This window comes from Saimiri boliviensis, chromosome 18 (genome assembly GCF_048565385.1).
Source record: "Saimiri boliviensis isolate mSaiBol1 chromosome 18, mSaiBol1.pri, whole genome shotgun sequence".
NCBI classification, from domain to species: Eukaryota; Metazoa; Chordata; class Mammalia; order Primates; family Cebidae; genus Saimiri; species Saimiri boliviensis.
Window position 1 is genome coordinate 4,048,646 of NC_133466.1, and position 18,297 is coordinate 4,066,942.

Here is an 18,297-nt window from a genome sequence, read left to right on the forward strand (position 1 = left end):
TCACACATGCAAAACTGTAATCGATGCCCTGGAAAACGCTCCTTAAAGTTCAGCTGTCATCTGTCCTTGCCACTAACCTGCCCAGGGTAGAAGTGACTCGGCAGGCCGCCGGGAAGTGTGACCTTGCAGCATGATCTCCAGATTCCAGCGGGCTTAGCAGCGCGAACGCTGCAGATTCCCAAGGGCAATTCCAAGGTTCCAAACCCCACCCTGGCCATGTTTCAGTGCTGACCACGGAGAAGCCTCAGGCCTGCTTGACCAACCCCAGGAGGCCCCGCCTCCCTGACAGCTTCACCCACGCTGTCAACGAAAAACAAAACCAGGACGTTTGATAGGGAATCAAAAATCGACTGTCTCCTAGGAAAACTGTGCCACCTCAAGTAAAGACCTGTACATCAAAAATAAAATTCAAAGGCCCCTGCAACCATGAGGGGGAACTCCCTCATGTCCAGGGCACTCTAAAATTTAGCCTGAAAGACTAATTCAGGCCATGACCGGAAGTGGGGGTCCGCGGGACACGCCTTATCCCGTCCGCTAGCGGTGACAGCAACATAGACCTTAAGTCTGATAGGAAGCATTTACAGTCTGTTTTCTCTCAAACTTGCTACCTGGAGACCTCCCTGGCATGATACAACCTATGCCCTTTATCCTAACCAGACATCCCTTTCTATCTATACTAACTCAACCAAGTAGAAAAAAGTTTAAATTTACCTATAACCTGGTAGTCCCCGTTTGGGCTGTCCTGCCTTTCTGGATGGAACCAATGTACGTCTTAAAGTATTGATCACTGTCTCATGGCTCCCTAAAAGGATGAAACCAAGCTGTCACCGACCCCTTTGGGCACCTGTTCTCAGGATCTCCTGAGGCCATGTCACAGACCAGGGTCACTCAGGATAAATCCCTTTCAATGTTTTAGTTCGACCCTTCTCGAAACATGTGTCTGGAAGATTCCCGCAGTCCCCCGAAGCTGCTGAAGCCCGGACCCCACACACCCGCGGGCCTGCCACACCAGCACTGGCACGCCATTTCCATTCCCGGGGTCTCCCATTCACTGCTCAAGCCTAAAGGGAGCGCGGGCCGCCCCGGGGGGCAACACCTCCACCCTCAGGTCCACACTGGCGACTCTTCCTACTGCCAGGGCTCTCAGGCTTCCTGGCCTGGTGTTCCGGGACCCGGCGAGGAGAGCAGCAGCACGTGCGGGGCGCTGGGATCTGCACGGCCCGGGCGATCCCCTCTGCATAGGGCGGCACCCGTCCTGGGGAGGCAGCGGCCCCCGCTCGCGGCTGCAGCTGCCTCCTCCGGGTCGGCAACAGCGCCTGGCGCCGGCAGCCAATCGCGCTGCTCCCCGCGCAGCCGCTCCGCCGCGGAGGTTACTAGCGAGCGTTGACCGGGAGTAACCCCGGCGCGGGCGGCGGCGCGGACCGGCGAGCACTGCGCACGCGCGGCGGTGCGCACCTGCCCCGCCCACACCTGCGCGTGCGCGCGAAGGGGTCCGGGGAGCGCCGTTTTCTCTCGGCCGTTCGGCGTGGGCGAGGGCGCGAACGTCGCCCGGCGTCCAGGGGCCTGCAGAGTCAGCGCCTGGGCCAGCCAGAGAAAGGAGGGGCCTTTACTCAGGATGGAGAGCCCGCGTTGGAGCTGACGCTCGGTGGGCAGAGCCCGGGCTTCCGGGAGCCTGCACATCACCACCGGCCGGGGTGAATCCCGCCCTGGGAGGGAACGTCTGGGTGGAGGCCAGGTGGCCTGATAACTCCAGGGTCAGGGCGGGCACAGGTGCCCAGCGCAGCCCGCAGCCAGGTATGCGGAGCTCCGGACAAAGGATAGAGGCCAAAGATGCCCCCACACCTGCACCCGTGAAATAATCCCCCGGAATACGTTGCTCAGGAGGAGAGGTCTTTTGTCAGCAGGGTTTGGGGTTTATGTCTTGGGTAAGGAAAACTCAACAAAGGCCATTTTACCTGGGTCTGAGCGATTGCAAAGAGATGAATTCTCAGTGGCCCTTATAGAGGCAGGGATTTGGGACTCCAGGTGTTAAGTTCAGTCCTGTACCTGCCCCCTACCTGCCAGGGGTTCTGGGCAGACCTTCTTCCTCCCTCCACCCTCCTTCCCTCCTGGAGAAGATGGCCACACTGATGTGTGTCCCCATGCTGCTCCCCTAAGGCTTAATGAGGCAAAGTGCCAAATAAAGCAAACAGCATTTGCTCAGTAAACACCAGTTATTTTTAATTTTTTTTTTAAATCCACTTCTCCCAAAACAGTGGGAGGAGAGAAATAACAACTGAGAAATCCCATAAAACTCCTGCCAAAAGGTTTACTTTCAAGATAGGCAATTGCGATATAAGAGAGAGGGACTTTTTTGGTTGGAAGGCACCAAGTTGCCTTATAACAGTAAAACAGAAAGAACGTGACTCACGTTCTGCCCTTCAAGCCAGTTCCACCCTTATCAGTTTACAGACAGCAAGAACCTTCCTGCAGGGGCGCAGGCCCACTGCCCTGCCCACTGCGGCTGCCGCTGTGATGCTCACCTCCCAAGCAGGACTCTGACCTCATTTCCTGCTAGGGCCATGTGCTTCTTATTTCCTCCTCTCAAGGCAGGCCTGGATTATAATGCATTTGGTTATTCTATACTTGGCTGGGCTCTTCACCTTGATTTGTGAGCTCATTTCAAGACCAAGATTGCGTGGTCTGCAGTTTTCAAAAAGCAGAACCTGGATCCACAAATGAACATTGCCCAAATACAGATTTCAGCTCAACAGACAGAAGCGTTTTCTAAGAACCAGAGTTGTGCAAACATAGCCTGACTGCCTGGGAGGTGTCAGTTCCTGGTTGCTGGAAGTACTCAGACAGAAGCTGGCTGTCCCTGTCAGGAACTGTGCAAGAAGGCTCCCTCCACGGGGCAGGAGGGCAGGCTACTGCAACACCATGACTCCTCTTGGTTCCGAGGTTTGGACTGCAAATATAGCTCTCAGCTGGATGTAATCACAGCCCTGAAGTCACCCTGGCATGTCTTACTTTTGACACCAAATGCCATTTACCCCACAGAGCATGGAGGTGACAAATGGCACACAGCTGACAAAGTGGGAAGTGAAACTCTTGGCTGCAGGTCAGACTGGATCCCTGGAGGCCCACCCGCCACCACCCACGACTGAAAACCCATCTTGATGCCTTCTCTTACAACATGAGCAAAAACAGTCAGCACTGGGTACATTTTATTTGAGAGTAAGCTTTCCTATGCAGGTGCTGGAACTTGATCAGCATGATTTTGATGGAGAATGCACCTCCATGACAAATTCCTAGTTTTATGCTTTAGTCCTTCAATATACTTAATTTACATGGTTTTCTTTGTTCATAAGCTAATCTGTTGATGCTAGAACTGAACTCAGAAAGAGCAGGTGTATGGTTACTAAACATTTTTTCCCTGCCAATTTATAAACAAAAGAAACGGTGTCATGTTCATCAAAATATCACCTTTGGTTATTTCTTGGACTGGTGGATTAGGTTCTGGTTTATAGGGAGGGCCTCCATTTGAGAATGTGAACTTGTCAAGATACAAGCCTATTTGAGGAGGTAGAAGAAAGCAGGGGAGCACCCACCACACAGGTGAAAATGACCGTGGTAAGAACGTCCTCCAACAGTTAAACAGTGACACCAACCCCCATGGAGCAAAGCACAGTCCTACAGAGTTGAACTGAAGGGGCCAGATGGTTCAAGAACAGGAGCACTCTCTGGGAAAATGACACAAGTATTAACATGTCCAAATAAAAAACCTGCCAATCTGAGGGTGGCAAAGAAAAAAGACCCCAAGGCCAATGTTGGCAGAGCTGTCTAAGCCTCGTCCCGGGAGGCTGCTGCAGCTGACGACGCCATGCTTAGGAGTCGCGCGCCCAGATCCCAGGTCCCAGCTGGTGAGGGTTTGGCTTCCCATGCAACGTGCTCACAGGAATGTGCTGGCTGGAGCGGGGGGGGGGAGGGGCATCTAGAGCCCTTGGATGTGAAGGCTGTCCAAGAAAGTAACAAACCCCTTTGGTCTTGCACATGGCTGCTAAACAATCATCTCACATGAACCTGCTGAGAGAGTCTGTCCATTCTCAACATTTTTTCAAAGTCTCTTTGGGGCTCTATAAAGCAGAGGAGTCAGAACTGTGCCAGAAGACCTCATCATCAAAGAAGTGCTGCCCCTCAGGGCCTGAGTGGGAGCCCACCCACCTGCTCCTGGGGGCCACTGAGAACCTAGGAATTGGCCCCAGCTGGGAAGAGAAAGGTGCTCCAGTCCCCTGAGTTCCCCAAGGCAGGCTCAGGCCTTCAGCTCCTCTTTGTAAATGTCCCAGCCTCAAGCATGCCATCCCTGCAAGTGGTCTGGGGCCACCACACTGCACCAGGAATCAGCTATAGCCTCCAATAAAGGCAAAGGACTAAAAGAAATGTCCTGTGGGTCCACAAGAAAGCCTACCTTAGCATAATAGCCTGGAAGAAGCACAAAAGTCATTCATTCATGCTAGAGGACGATCAATCCCCCTTCAGCCTGAGCACCTGGCCCTCTGAAAAGCCCTAGTGACAGAGTCTCCACACTCTGCCTTTAACTGGGCTGCCTCCCCTCCCTGTTCTAGAGGGTTGGATCAATTCACCAGCACTTGGTTGGAATCCAGTCTTCCCTTAATGGAATTCCTGAAAGGATATATTAATGGTGCCTTCCACGCACTTTAGCCGGCCTGACATTACAGGCCTTGTGAAATGGCTATAGAAATTAAGAGAAAGCAACCCTAAATTTGAGAAAGTTGTCCAAAATATTTTTATACCTTAGAAGCAAACCAATACAGATAATCTGACTTGGCGCTGCCCAGAATGTTTAACCTCTTCCTGGTTTTTGGCAAGGATGAGGCTGGAGGGTTGGGTTTCAAGCAGGAGGCAATGTTGCATTCCATCAGAGTGTCACCATGTGGAGGCCACAGCCTGACTGTAGACTGGAGAGAAAATGCTCTAAAGCCCCAGATACGACATTTGTTCTCAACCTGAACTTTACCTCAAGGTAATCTTGAGAGGGGGGGGAGTTTAATTTCTGAGAAATTGCTTCAGCTGTTGGAGAGGAAGCACGCCACTCACATCAGCCTCCTTCCTGGTACGGAAACAGGAGCCAGAGCCTCTCCAGAGGGACAGGAAATCCCTATAAATGGCCAACGGTCGCTGACATTCAGGCAGGCCAATTAAAAGGAAAATACATTAGTTTACAGCCAAGGCAACCCCAAACCATTTCATAACACAGGGCTAGTAACAGCTGTGCCTTGGTGGTCCAGTCTTATGCCCACATCAGGGCTGAGCACTTGCTAAGCTCCTTTTTGGCTTGAAACCCCACAGACCTGGTTCTGAGTCCCTTCTTCCCTACTCCTACGACCCTGGTGGTGCCTCTGAACCTTACATCACAGTTTTCCATATGGAGAATTCGCAGATCCCTCCTGAATTGGGCCCGGGAGCCAGCGGATTGAAGAACGGCTCTCATTCAGCCAACCACGCATGGAAACCACCAGGATCTCCTAGGGGATGGGCAGTGGATGAGAACCCAAGCATTCCATGTGTTCACTGTGGCCAGTCGCATCCTAATAAAATGAGACCCTTGTGTAAATGTGCTCTGAAAGCAGCTTACAATAAAATCTGCTCATCCCCATCATCTTTACCTAAGAAAAATTTCAGGCTGGGCGCGGTGGCTCATGTCTGTAATCCCAGCACTTTGGGAGGCCGAGGCAGGAGGATCACAAGGTCAGGAATTTGAGACTGCCCTGGCCAACATAGTGAAACCCTGTCTCTACTAAAAATACAAAACTTAGCTGGGCACGATGCTGGGTGCCTGTATTCCCAGCTACTTGGGAGGCTGAGGTAGGAGAATCGCTCGAACCTGGGAGGCAGAGGTTGCAGTGAGCTGAGACCATGCCATTTCACTGCAGCCTGGGCTACAGAGTGATACTCTGTCTCAAAAAAAAAAAAAAAAAAAAAAATTCTGTGAATTTACTCTTAACCACTTTCCTAAATGTTCTCATCATAGTGTCTACTCTGTAGGAAGCAAAGGCCCTTTCAAAAGAGTCACACCTAACGGTGAGGAGGAACAACTAAACCAAGCCACTCTGATCCGTCCCTAGCACAGTTTGTGTGTCAGCACCAAAGCTGACATTGTTCTGAGCCATTTGTCCCATCAGCACAAACTACGTGAATGAATTCCTTGAGGGAGAGTAATTACTGTATCAGAAGCCGGGGAAGTTATCCTTGAGGTGTACTTCTCTCTCCTGAGAATAGTTCCTCTCACAATTACGTTCTCTGCTAGAAATCTATTATATGATGTAGTGTTTCCTCCAAAGACATCATTAATCATATGGTGAAAATGTAACTACAATTGAAAATACAAGATGTTTTGTTAAACGCCATATTCAATGCTCATAACCGTCAGGCTCAAAACTTTTAAAGAATCAGTGCCTGGCATCTCCTTCTTAAAAATACCACTGTTGTTTCTCACATCACCTTTCTTGCAAGGATTGTAAAGTGCTCTTTAAAATCATTACACAGGAGCTCATAAAGTTATTCTGGTCTAAATGCCCAGCTTTGCTATGGCACTCTATGTTGAGTTCGTATCACAGCACCATGTTCTGGGAGAAATTGTGTGAGAAAGAATCTTTCTTGGAATCAACTAGAGTGGTCCAGCGTCTTTGTAATGGGAAGGAACTTGGACGGCCAGTCAGAACAGCTGGGTCCCAGCCCAGGCTCTGCCTTTGAGCAAATCACCTCTGTGCTTAAGCCCCCGTTTCCTTTGCCCTACTGTGAAGCATGGGACCAGGCATGTTCAAAACTCCTTCACCTCTTACCTTCGGACGTCCAGCCTCAGTGTGATCATTACAATTCACTGAATGCATCAAACTGAATTTTTAAAATTTGAAAACAATGGACTTGATACAGACAGCAAAATGAATACACGGAAGCAGTCAGAGAAGCAGCCCCTGCCCCAACATCACAGAGATGACGCCAAATGCAAACTCTTTGTCACCGTGAGAGGAGAGAAATGCGGAGTGTGCCTGGGCTCTGACTTCTCAGCCTAACCTAATCACAGCTGGGGACTGAGACCACCACCAGCAATTGGAGGGTTAAAAACAGGAGAGGGGGAAAACCCATGCATGGGAGGGGCAAAAGAGGCCAACTTGGAGGACCGGCAGGCACAGAGGCGAACCAGGAGGGTGGTGACCAGTGTGGGCGAGGTCCAGGGGGGTGCAGCTTCTCCTGCAGCCCCAACACAAGATCCACATTTAGTGTGCCCTTTTATTGATCGTCCTGCTTTTAGCTGGGGGACCCAAGTTTGCAGCCAACTGGACGCCGCACCCAAGAGCAGGCTGATGATGGGAGAACAGTGGGCACAGAGAGGGCTTTGGCATCAAACTCCCTTCGGCAGGAAAAACTCTTCAGCAGCAGCAACCAAACCACCAACAGCAGGGAACCCTATGGACACCAGAGCTTCCAGGAAGAGCTCTGCTTCCCTGCTGGCTGTGTGGACCCAGCACCCCATAAGGCCCTGCGCTAGGCAAGGCATGGCCACTGCGCTGGAGTGCACAGAGCTCGAAATTGCTGCCTTCATCCTGGGTCTGCCCCTCTAGAGCCCAGGAGCATGGGCAAGTCCCTTAATCACCTTTGCCTCAGTTTCCTTTCTAGTCTGTGTGCTGGAATGATAAACTATCTAGACTGACTTGCAGGCACCAGGAACAAAGGAAAGGATGGGGTATGCAGGGGAGGAGGAGCAGGGAGAGAGAAGACAGACGCAGGCACTGCTATGGCTAGGAGAGCAGTGAGGAGGAAGCCACACAGCAAAACTACCCTTGGCCCTGGTAGGAACCAGCAGCTGGAACACACCAGACACATCCTGTCTGTCAGCCTCTCTGGCTCCACCCATTTCTGACTCATGGGCAGGTCCCTGGGAGCCCATTTTGGGCTCCTCCCCTGCCTGGGCCCACAAGGTTACTGTAGGGCAAGTCTCTATCTGGTGGCCACCCACCCAGCCTGCGCTTCTAAGAATGGACAGTTAGGGCTCCTCCCCAGCTACGAGCCATTACTTGCTGGCTAACTGTGATGATTCATGTGATCAGTTTAAACACTTAGAGAATATAAGGGAGACAAGTCACATGCTGGGTGATGTGGTTTGGCTCTGTGTCCCCACCCAAATCTCATCTTGAATTATAATCCCCACATGTCAAGGGAGGGAGTGGGTGGCAGGTGATTGGATCATGGGGGCGGTTTCCCCACGCTGTTCTCATGAGACTTAATGTATGTGGGTCTAAAAGTATGTGGGTTCTCTCTCTCTCTCTCATGCCACCATGTAAGATATGCCTTGCTTCCCCTTCACCTTCCTCCATGATTGTAAGTTTCCTGAGGCCTGCCCAGCCATGCAGAACTGTGAATCAATTAAACCTCTTTTCTTTAAAAAGTACCCAGTCTCAGGTGGTTCTTTATAGCAGTGTGAAAACAGATTAGTACACTGGGTAGGGTAGTGATACTCTTCAATAGCAAACACTGGCTACACATGTGTGCCAAGCTTATGCCAACACATTTCAAACCCAGATGCCACCAGTTTTCAGACGCCTACATTTCTGCATCACAACCCATCTTAATTTTACAAGACACCCTCCCCAGCATTTTCCACTATCATAGCATGTCCAAGGCCACACATAACAGACAGAAGTCGCTCTGTGTTGCTCAGTGCTCTGCCAGTTTGTCTTTATAGACAAATGAGGCCAAAACATGGCACGGTGTCCTGGTTTCTTGATACATTTTTCTATAAAATCTTTCTGTAAGTTGAGAAGGAGAAGGCTATAACCCTATGCTGAAATTTCAATAGGATCAAAGGAGTGGGTCCGCATCTGAGCCTTTCACAGAGCTGCTTTCTTAATAAAACAGGCTGGTGTGCTCTGAAAATGCAGATTTCGCATCACAGTGCTATACTGTTGTCTGTTGAGAAGGTAAAGAATCTGTTTCTGGTTGTGCAAACACAGACATACAGTTTTCCAGCCACCAACCGGTCCACCAACAGGGACCACTCTGTCAAGGCTCTAAAATTGTGATTACAATGAAGACTGGACTGCCCATGCCAAGGGTCTCAAAGACTTAGCTTCAAGAAGGTAGAAAAACAAAATATAATAGGGAAAAGAAGAAAGACAACTGAAAATTTAAAACATGAGTCTTGGTTGGTCCGCTTTAAAGTGAAAGAAGATTTGAATCCAGTTTTAAGTTCAAAGTCCTAAAAAACTTAGAATATTCCAGGGGTACCTGAGTCATTTGTATTATTCCAAAGTCCTCATGGATTTTCAAGTAGCTTTCCATGATTCACAGAAACTAGGGACCACAGTTTACTGACGAGTCTGACATGTCCTCTCCCTATCAGCTTCCCCCACCCGCCTGTCTGATCCACTCAGGAGCAGACGAGGAGTGCATGGAGCAGAAGGAGATGAAAGATAAATTCCACAGGAAGAAACAGATCAGGCTGGAAAAAAAAAAAAAACCACACCAATCCAGGGTGGCATTAACCCCACAAACTTCCAAACTCTAGAGCCAGAAAAGATTGCTGAGAAAACTCAGATCACTGCTCATCAGTTCCCTGTAACATGCAAGAAGCTGGTGGCAGACTCCTGCATTTGGTGGCATTTCAGAGACCTCCTGAGCTCCATCCTCTCTGTTTTTTTCTACTTTTATTGATACAGCTCATTTTACAACAGTTTAATTTTCTTTCTAGCCCACCGTGATCACTCACAGAAGAGTCCTTTCAGTCTAGGTCACTGGCCACTTTTTAAAACTTTTTAACGCTTGGGAGGGGGCATCTGTCTCCCATTTTGCTCTGGGTGGTTGAAAACAGTTCCAACTTGAAAGATGGACATAAATGAAAGCCACAGAAGAGGACTCTCTCAGCATATGCCAGGAACAAGCACACTTGGACACCGGTCAATCTTTGTGAAATTCTCCATAGTGACGTCATAGAATTTCAGAGTGACCGTGAATTCTGAGATCACCAAATCTAACCTGTTCATTTGATAGGTGAGGTAAACTCAGGCAGAAAGCAACGGAACAAACTGACCACAGCAGGGACGGCGCGGGGAAGAGAAGCTCAGCCTCGCAACCTCCAAACCCCGATTCAGCCCCAACAACCTGTTGTTGCCTCCTTCAGAGGCTCCACCCAGCTTGACACACAAAGCAGCCACCCTCCCTACCTTTCTTCCTCCACCAGGGTCCTTCAGGAACCGAGTAGGAAAGGTCCCTGAATTCGATGTTCACAGCTGCCCTCCGAGGCAAGGAGGAGAAGCGCTGGGCTTCCGTGAGGTTGTTGTCTACTTTCTTCAGATGCCCATTCAGCAGGTCCGTCTCAGCGGCCTCCATGCCGCCAGACACCACCTCATCCACCGAGACACACACCGACTTGGGTTCCGTCATCTCTGCAGAGTAACTGCTGGCGTTCTAGAAAAACCAGAGGAAGCATCAAGACATGTTATAACCTGCATCCAGAGAAAGAACATGGAGAGATTCACCATCAGGCTCAGGGTCATTGGTTATTAATAGCAACACCGCTTTCACTGCAAGAGTGCCTTTGGCCCCAGGAGAAACGTGCCTACCTAGAGGAATTTATTATCTCTGTCACACTTTCTTCTATTAAAAAATGCTGCTGGGCATGGTAGCTCATGCCTGTAATCCCAGCACTTTGGGAGGCCGAGGCGGCGGGTGGATCACCTGAGCTCAGAAAAAAAAAAAAAAAAAAATAGTGTAGCTAAACAAAAATTAGCTGGATGTAGTGGCATATGCCTGTAGTCCCAGCTACTCGGGAGGCTGAGGCAGGAGAATTGCTCGAACCCAGGAGGCAGAGGTTGCAGTGAGCCGAGATTGCGCCACTGCACTCTAGCCTGGGCGACAGAGTGAAACTCCATCTCAAAAAAAAAAAATAACCACTTAAGGTAGTGTTACGCTACAAGTCTTACTCTGGAATCATAAACTCTAATCACAAAACTATAATGAATTATCACTTGCCTCAAAAAAGAATACACTGGCCACCATAAGCAATGATCTATTTATGGTCCCCTCACTTTAAAAACCTCAATAAAGGCACACCAGGTGCCTAAGAAATAAATAACCGAAGAAGTTTTATTTGCACAGAGCTGTTTTGTGCCTTTCCTGTGTATTCTCACAAAAAATATCTCAGAAGCGATGATGTCACCTGAGTAGCTGAGTCTGGCGGGGGTTGGCCTTTGTGTCTGGCATTTAAAATCTCCAAATCACTTACAACTCTACTCTCTTGCTACATCTTCATAACAGCACTGTAAAGTTGAAATGGTTAATATTTTTTAATCTGTGAAATAAACAAGGAAACGGAGACACAGACAATTTAAGGAACCTGTTCGGAATGCCACAATCAAGTGAGTAGCAGAAGTGATCCCAGAATTTGAGTCATCAAAAAAAAAAAAAAAAAAAAAAAGGTAGGTGTTCATTTCACAGCATCATGAGGGTACCTAATCTTTTGTAGCTAGCATTGGCTTTTAAAGCTTCCATTGGGAATCAAATGAACTGTAACCAATTGCCAAGAACCCAGAAGTATCTATGCAAAGAAAGGAATAGCCTTTTTTAATGGTCTGGCAACCGTGAGCAAATCAATAAACTTCAGGTACCTCCAAAACACAGAAGAAGCCTCGGGGAGCAAACTGCTATGCTTTTTCTCACTGTCTTCCAAATCGAGAGAGAATATCCCACAGTGCCAAAAGCACACACACCCCTCCCAGGCATCTCCTACCTCTGAGGACCTTCACAAAATCAAAACTTAGCTCCTGAGCTATAATATGGTGTGGATAAAACTGCAGGTGCCGAGTGAAACTCTGACAAAGCTGAACTCGGTCTGCTGGCCCTGGGCATGCAGGATACCTTGGAGACTAGCATCTGTGGGTTCCCGCATTCCCGAGCAGAGCTGGGAGGGTCTGTGCATGTCTGACAAGGGGACTCCTCACTCTTAGGGCTCTGGAGCAATGACAAGATGCAGACCCTGAGGGAGCGACCCTGAAGCCTCCTTCCAGCTGGTCCTGTTGCCCCTGCAGCAGGGCCTCTTGAAGGAGCTGTTGCCCCATACCCTTCAGCCTGCCCTTTGGGGTCCCATGCTGCCCTGCGCCCCCCAGCCTGCCCTCTGGGGCCCCATCCTGCTGCCCCAGGTATTTAGAACTTACTTGGATTCCAAAAGAGCCCCCAAAGCACCAAATCTGGGTGTTGGAGGGGGGATGTCAGGAAAGCTGTGGAGCAAGACAGTGCCCTCCAGTCCTGGTTCCCAGGGTCCATTTCCATCCTCACCTCGCCACACAAGTGAAGACACAGCACGTGCTGGGTCCTACCCAATCCCGCTGGCAGACTCGGGCTCTGCCATGGGACCCCCGATGGCTGTGGATGCAGTTGGGGGCAAGGCACAGGGGGATTGAGCAACTCCTCCCCCATCACGGGCCCCCTCTACCCCTACCCAGGAGCCCAGCTGCCACATACCATCCGCACCCTCTCTCCAGGCACCCACTGCAGTTATGGGGCCCCTGCTGAAGCCCAGGGACAGGTGCTTCTTTCTTGTGGCTGAAGCCCACACTAATACGGGGTGGACAACCCCCACCCACCCATCTACGTTATCATGAGGGCCTGACTTTCTTTGCTGGACTCACTATCTGCTCACTCACTCCCTCTCTCACTCATTCATTGGACAAACTGAGCACCAGATAAAGCCCTGGGGTCAGCAGTCAGCCTGACAGACATGGCCCCAGACCTAGCAAGCTCAAGTTCGAGATCTGGCCCCAGGAAAGAAAACAGGCAGCTAATTACACTAGGTCAAGGCAGGAGCCAGGTGGAAAGCTTAAGTGCCTCCGGATTGTTGAGAGAAGCTCCGCTGTGCTTCTGTGATGCCTTGGTTATTTTCTCCTGGGCAGTCGCCTTGAGACCCTCGGTCACTGCATTTCCCCGGTATGTGCCTGTGATTGGCTTCTTTCATTTTGAGGAAGACCAACTAATTACAATAGGTCAAGGCAAAAGCCAGGCTGCTAGTAGAATATGAGCAACTCAGAAGGGATATCTAATGCAACACAGACCCTGAGATGGGGAGACGCAGGACAAAGTCTGCAGAAACAGAATCTTAGCTAAGTTTAACAAAGTGAGAGGGAGGGGTGCTGGCTCCTGGTGGCCTCTGCTAGGGAACAGCATATACAAAGTCCCAGCAGTACGAGAGAGTGGGGTATTCAGAGCCCTGTAAGAAATGCAGGGGCTGGAGTGTGGATTTGGGCGGGAGGGCAGGGGGCTTTAGAATAAGATGAGACTAGAGGGGCAAACAGTGTGCCCGTGGTGAAGGGCTTGCCGACTTGATTAAGGGTTTTGCATTCTATCTAGAGCTCTTTGGAGAACCCTGAAGGAATGACAGGACCAGAACTGCAGAAGTGTCTCCTGCTGTGAACCAGGCGGGGTGATGCTGGCCTGGATCGGCTGAGCTGAGTGGGGCTGAAGGCAAGGGGACGGGCCAGGAGGACAAAGCCTGGTGGCTAAACTGATTTGGGAGTAAGAAAGAGATAAGCCAGAGTCAAGTACTTGTGATTTAATTAATTAATAATGGCTTGTGCATGCTAGGTAAGTGATTACAAACAATAGTGGCTGTTGACACAGCAATTATCATGTGCCTATTAAACTCCAGCCTGTATAGATTATGCCTCTTGTTACCTCCACAACTCTAACAGGGATGGGGGTGCTGGGGGGTGAGAGGACCATCTCCAGCTCAGAGGAGGCATAGAAAGCACAGAGACGTTGTCTGATTTGCCCAAGACCCCACGATCAGGGTGTGGCCAGGCTGGACCCTGCTGTGAGAGGCTTCCAAGTCTGAGGCCACAAGCCTCTGTAGCAGCCCTTGACTTTTGCTCGGCCTTCCAGGGGTGAGTTGCGGGTGTTTCGGTGTCTTCCCAGCCCTTGTCCATTATAGGAAAATCTACACTGAAGAAATCATACAGCCCCAGCCCAAATAAACCAACACCAAAGCAATGCTTACAGTTGACCACCTTTCCTCCACGGCATCCAACAGCCTCACCCAATTAATAAACTCATGGAAACCGTGTGAGGCGAGGCAGTGGCCTATCAGTCCAAAATAGACCAGCTCTCTGGAAACACATCCTCCGATGAGAGCAGCCGGCAATGTAGGTTACAGCGAGCTTCTCCTTAGCCTCCTGAGCTCATTAAAATTAAAGCAAATGCATCTTCTCTCATTTTTTCCTTTCGCTCTTCTGTTTCGCTATCCTACTGAAGCACTGTCTTTGACCTTCCCCCACCCCCGCACCGGGCCACATACGATTTGTGCGGCACAATGCATTGTAAGCCATAGTAAGTTCATTCATAGATGTGGAATGCCAGAGAGACCCTGTTTGGATCATTCCTGGCTGCTGTTCATGGGAATATTTTCCTGGGCACTGAGCAGAGTGGCCTGTGATTGCAGTTTGAATCCTGGGCAGATAGAGACGCCTATTTAGCTGGGGAGGGTCTCTAACTGTCAGTAAGCCACCCTCAGGTCATGGTGAGCTGCATTCACTCCATTTCCACCAGGGACACAGAGATAGAAACTTTTTCTCCCAGCCCCATGAGGGAGTCAGGAAGAGGAAGAGGGGGCCAGTCAGCAGCACAGTTAGCATGCAGCTCTCTATCGTCTCTCTTTGGTTCACTGCTGCCAGCCTGGGTACCCACCTAAGCATCCTAAGCACATAAGAGGAAAATGCACTGACCAGGAGTCCTCCAGGCGACTGCCCAGAGGAAAATAAACAAGGCATCACAGCCTTAACTGAGCCAGAGGCTGTATTGTGCTGGAGGGGTTCCTCGGAATCCCAGAACAGCTCCAAACATTGCCCTCCCACTGGAAACATTTGCCACCCATTGTGTGCCCACTGACCCCACCCAGCATGCTCCCCCAAGTGCCTGGCTCAGACCTAGGCACCTCCTTTGACTCACAACTCAGAGGGACCACACCAGGATGGACCCAGAGCAGGAGGTGAGGAAAAAGCAAAGCTTCAGATCCTGGGTATCTCTGAAGGGCTGTTTATGACTTGAACAGAATTTATTTTATTTGAAATTTATTTTTCTTTTAACCCTACAGCCTCCAGAATTCCCAGATGGTCTCTCATTCAAGGACCAGCTGGGGCCTAACTCTGCTTAGCCTCTAAGATCAGACTAGTGCTTTCAGGGTGGGACAGATGTGCATGAGTAGGAATGTTGAAACTTTTTTTAAATACCAAGTTTTCAGGGAGGAAAATAATTTTGAAAGCAAAACAGTGTTCTCCAAAAACAATGAGCCCCGCTATTAGAGTTTACACATAACAAGCAGTTGAGCTCTGCGGGCTGTATCAAATCATAATATACCATTAAAAAATCTTGGCATTAAAAACCTGTATCTTAAAATATTGGATTCATTATTTTTCCATATGTACCTTTGCAGCTCTAAAAGGATTTCAAGAATCACCTAGCATCTAATACAAGGTCTATAACTTTTTCTACCTGCAACTAACATCAGCAATCTTAATTTCCCATTGCCAACCTCATTTAGGAATCTGAATAGACGAACAAGGGCAAAAGGCAGAATATCCAACTGTGGCCCAAAGATTCAACCAGAGAAAAGCAAGTGTCACCAGGAGGGAAATGGCTTTTCCGTTTTATTCACTGCCTCTTCTATGGAGAAGCCACGCAGGGAAGGCAGGGCAGCCCAGAGGGCAGAGGCAGCCTGCGGGGTCTCCCGCCCCGGCTGTCCCCTCCTCCACCCACCGCCTGGCCGGGGCTGCGGCCCCATTCTATCGTTTACACAAAATCATTATATAATGAGCTGGCGAGGCTCAGTATGTTCTACAGTAACCTGTTTGGAATCATAGGATGCAGTTGTCACAGCGGAGCATGCGCAGAAACCTGGCTACGTGTTTTTTTTTTGTTTTTTTTTTTTTTTTTTTTTTTTTTCTCTTGAGCTCAAGGCAAGAGGTAACTGTCGGTCAAATCCTGCTGAGCCCTGCTGACTTCAAACACAGGATGCTAAAAATGAAATAGAGGGGAGGGGCGGGGTGAGCCCCGCAGCGTGCCATGCACTGCGGGCTTGCAGCCTCGGGGAAGTAACTATCCGGGTAGTAACTACACAGATACACGGCGTGGAATACGGAAGACTTTCCATTTGTTCTTTAGCTGCCTCTGCGATGCTGGAGTGCTGGGCGTAGGCATGAGGGGCCCTAGGATAAGGTGAGGTGGGTGGCTGGGGGCCTGATGGTTGGTTCGTTGTTTATTCCTAATGCCAGAAAACCAGCCACGGGAGACTCCTGACCACCCCTGGGAACACCACTTGCAGTCACCGTGTCCAGCAGTGAACTCGCCGGCACCGGCACCCGGACACCCCTCTCCGGAGCCGGGGGAAGTGAGATGCGCGTCCTTGTCGCCACCGCGTCTCTCCGGCGCGCACGGAAAGGCGGCCGGCAGGAATCCGGGCTCGCCCCTCGCGGTGTCCCCCGGCCTTCGCCGCCCCCTCCCCTAGTGGGTCCGGGAGAGGCGTCCCCGGGAGTGCAGCCGCGGGCTCCGGCTCTCCGGGGGCAGCTCCCTCTTTTGTTCCTCTAGACCTTGCCTGGCGTTCCTGGGGATGGCGCGAGAACTCCCCGCTCCCCAAACCCACAGCCGCGCGCGCGGGGCTCCCCCTCTTCCCTCCGGCCCAAGCGGCATCCCCTCCCCGGTCTCCAGTGCGCTCTGGGTCCCCAGGGCCGCACGCCCCCCGCCCGGAGCCCATCAGGTCAAGGCCATTGGTCCACTTGTAGGGCTGCTCGCTGCCCTCGCCCCACTCCCGGCCCCTCCACCTTGTCCGTGTTCCCGGCCAGTGCGACGGGCATCCCGAGGCTCCAGGTGGCCCGGGTGGAGAGGCGGGAGCAGCGATTGGAACCGGGCGCCTCGATGGGGTGCCCTGGGTAAGCGCCCAGAGGACACGCTCCAGGGAAGGGTGTCAGGTCGAGCGTGCGAGTCTTTGTGTGTTTCCTGCTCTCCTTGAAAATAAAACCGAGCCCGGCTGGCGAAGGATGCGTTCACTCACCATGGCGGTGCCGACCGAGAAAGCGGCCATCAGACAGGCCATGCCCCGGGGGCGGCGGCGGCGGGGACGAGGCTTGGGCTGCGGGGCCGAGGCTGCGCTGGCTCCGGCTCGGCCGACGCGCTGGGTGCGGGCTGCGCTCCGGCTCCGGCGGGGATCCGGCTCTGGCTCTGGCTCCGGCTCCGGCGAGCCCGGCCCCGCCCCGCGCGCGCAATTGGCCGGCACCGAGGGGGCGGGCGGGCCGGCAGGTGCGCGTGCTCTTGTTTTGTTCCTGCGGGGGGCGGCGGACCCGGCGCCCTGAAGCGCGGGTTCCGGGGGCCGCCCGGGCTGAGGCCTCGCAGGCGCCGTGGGAGCCTCCTGCCACCCCGGAACCCCTGGGTCTCGAACTCGCGGAGGCTGGACCAGCACAGCCCGGGTGACGTTGCGGGGACACCCGACAGGCATCGGGGTTTCCAGACTGGGAAATCCACTGCCTCCAAGCCTGCAAGCGACTGTGTGATGGGGCCAGAGAGGGGGCGTCCAGGGAGGGAGGGCGAGATGCAGGGGGCTTCTTTCTTGCTGGTGTGGCTTCCTCCCCTCCCCCCCGTTGTTGGACAGCTCTCTGCCAGGTAGAAGCTTGAGGACTGAAGAAGATCTGACCACTCCAACAGCCCCAACGGCACTGGTGTGGGGCGACCCCCTGCAGTGAGGCAACGTGTGCACTCACACGTGTGACATTGCTGTGTGTCAGCCGTGATGCTAAGTGCTGGGTTACAAAGCGGTGCTGAGGGAAGATGCCCAGGCCTCTGCTCTCTGCTCACCCCCAAACAAAAAAGAAAAGCCTCATTTTCTGCAGACAGAGGTGTTTCCAGAGCACGGTTCAAAACCTGGCCATAGCTGTGTTCATGGAACTGCATAAGGAATGACGCTAGGTCACCCTCCCGTGTGGCCCCAGGCTGGAATATCAGATGGTCCAGCATCTCCAAAGCCCTTATTATATATAAGTGGGGCCATTTCCTTGTATCCATGGTGACAAGGCATTCTTTACTCTGTCTCGGGCCCCAATGCTTTTGTGCAGTTGTTTGCATTTTGGGACGAAAAACAGGACTGCATTTCTTTTCATTTCCAGCACACCTGGGTTCCCGCCCCTCTTCCAACCACACCTCAGAGGAGCAGGTCTCTGTCTTTCTCCTCACCTAGAAAGGAGGCATGGCTTTTTACGTCAGGCAGGT

General features: G+C 51.5%; 1 protein-coding gene across 3 annotated transcripts in view; it reads right to left on the bottom strand.

Annotated features, from left to right (window-relative positions):
• ABCG1 (ATP binding cassette subfamily G member 1) overlaps positions 1–17,271 on the bottom strand; it is a 78,800-nt gene extending 61,529 nt beyond the window's left edge. For 2 of the 3 annotated variants that reach the window (XM_003927586.3, XM_003927587.3), the window contains exons 1-2: positions 17,090–17,271; positions 10,221–10,464 (exon numbers count right to left, since the gene is read on the bottom strand). In XM_003927586.3, coding sequence (XP_003927635.1) covers positions 10,221–10,464; positions 17,090–17,131 — 286 coding nt within the window. In that variant the 5' untranslated portion in view covers positions 17,132–17,271. Of the gene's footprint in view, positions 1–10,220; positions 10,465–16,361; positions 16,532–17,089 lie in introns of those variants that run through there. The other variant, XM_074389228.1, reaches the window with a different exon arrangement.
• Positions 17,272–18,297: the final 1,026 nt, after the last annotated feature.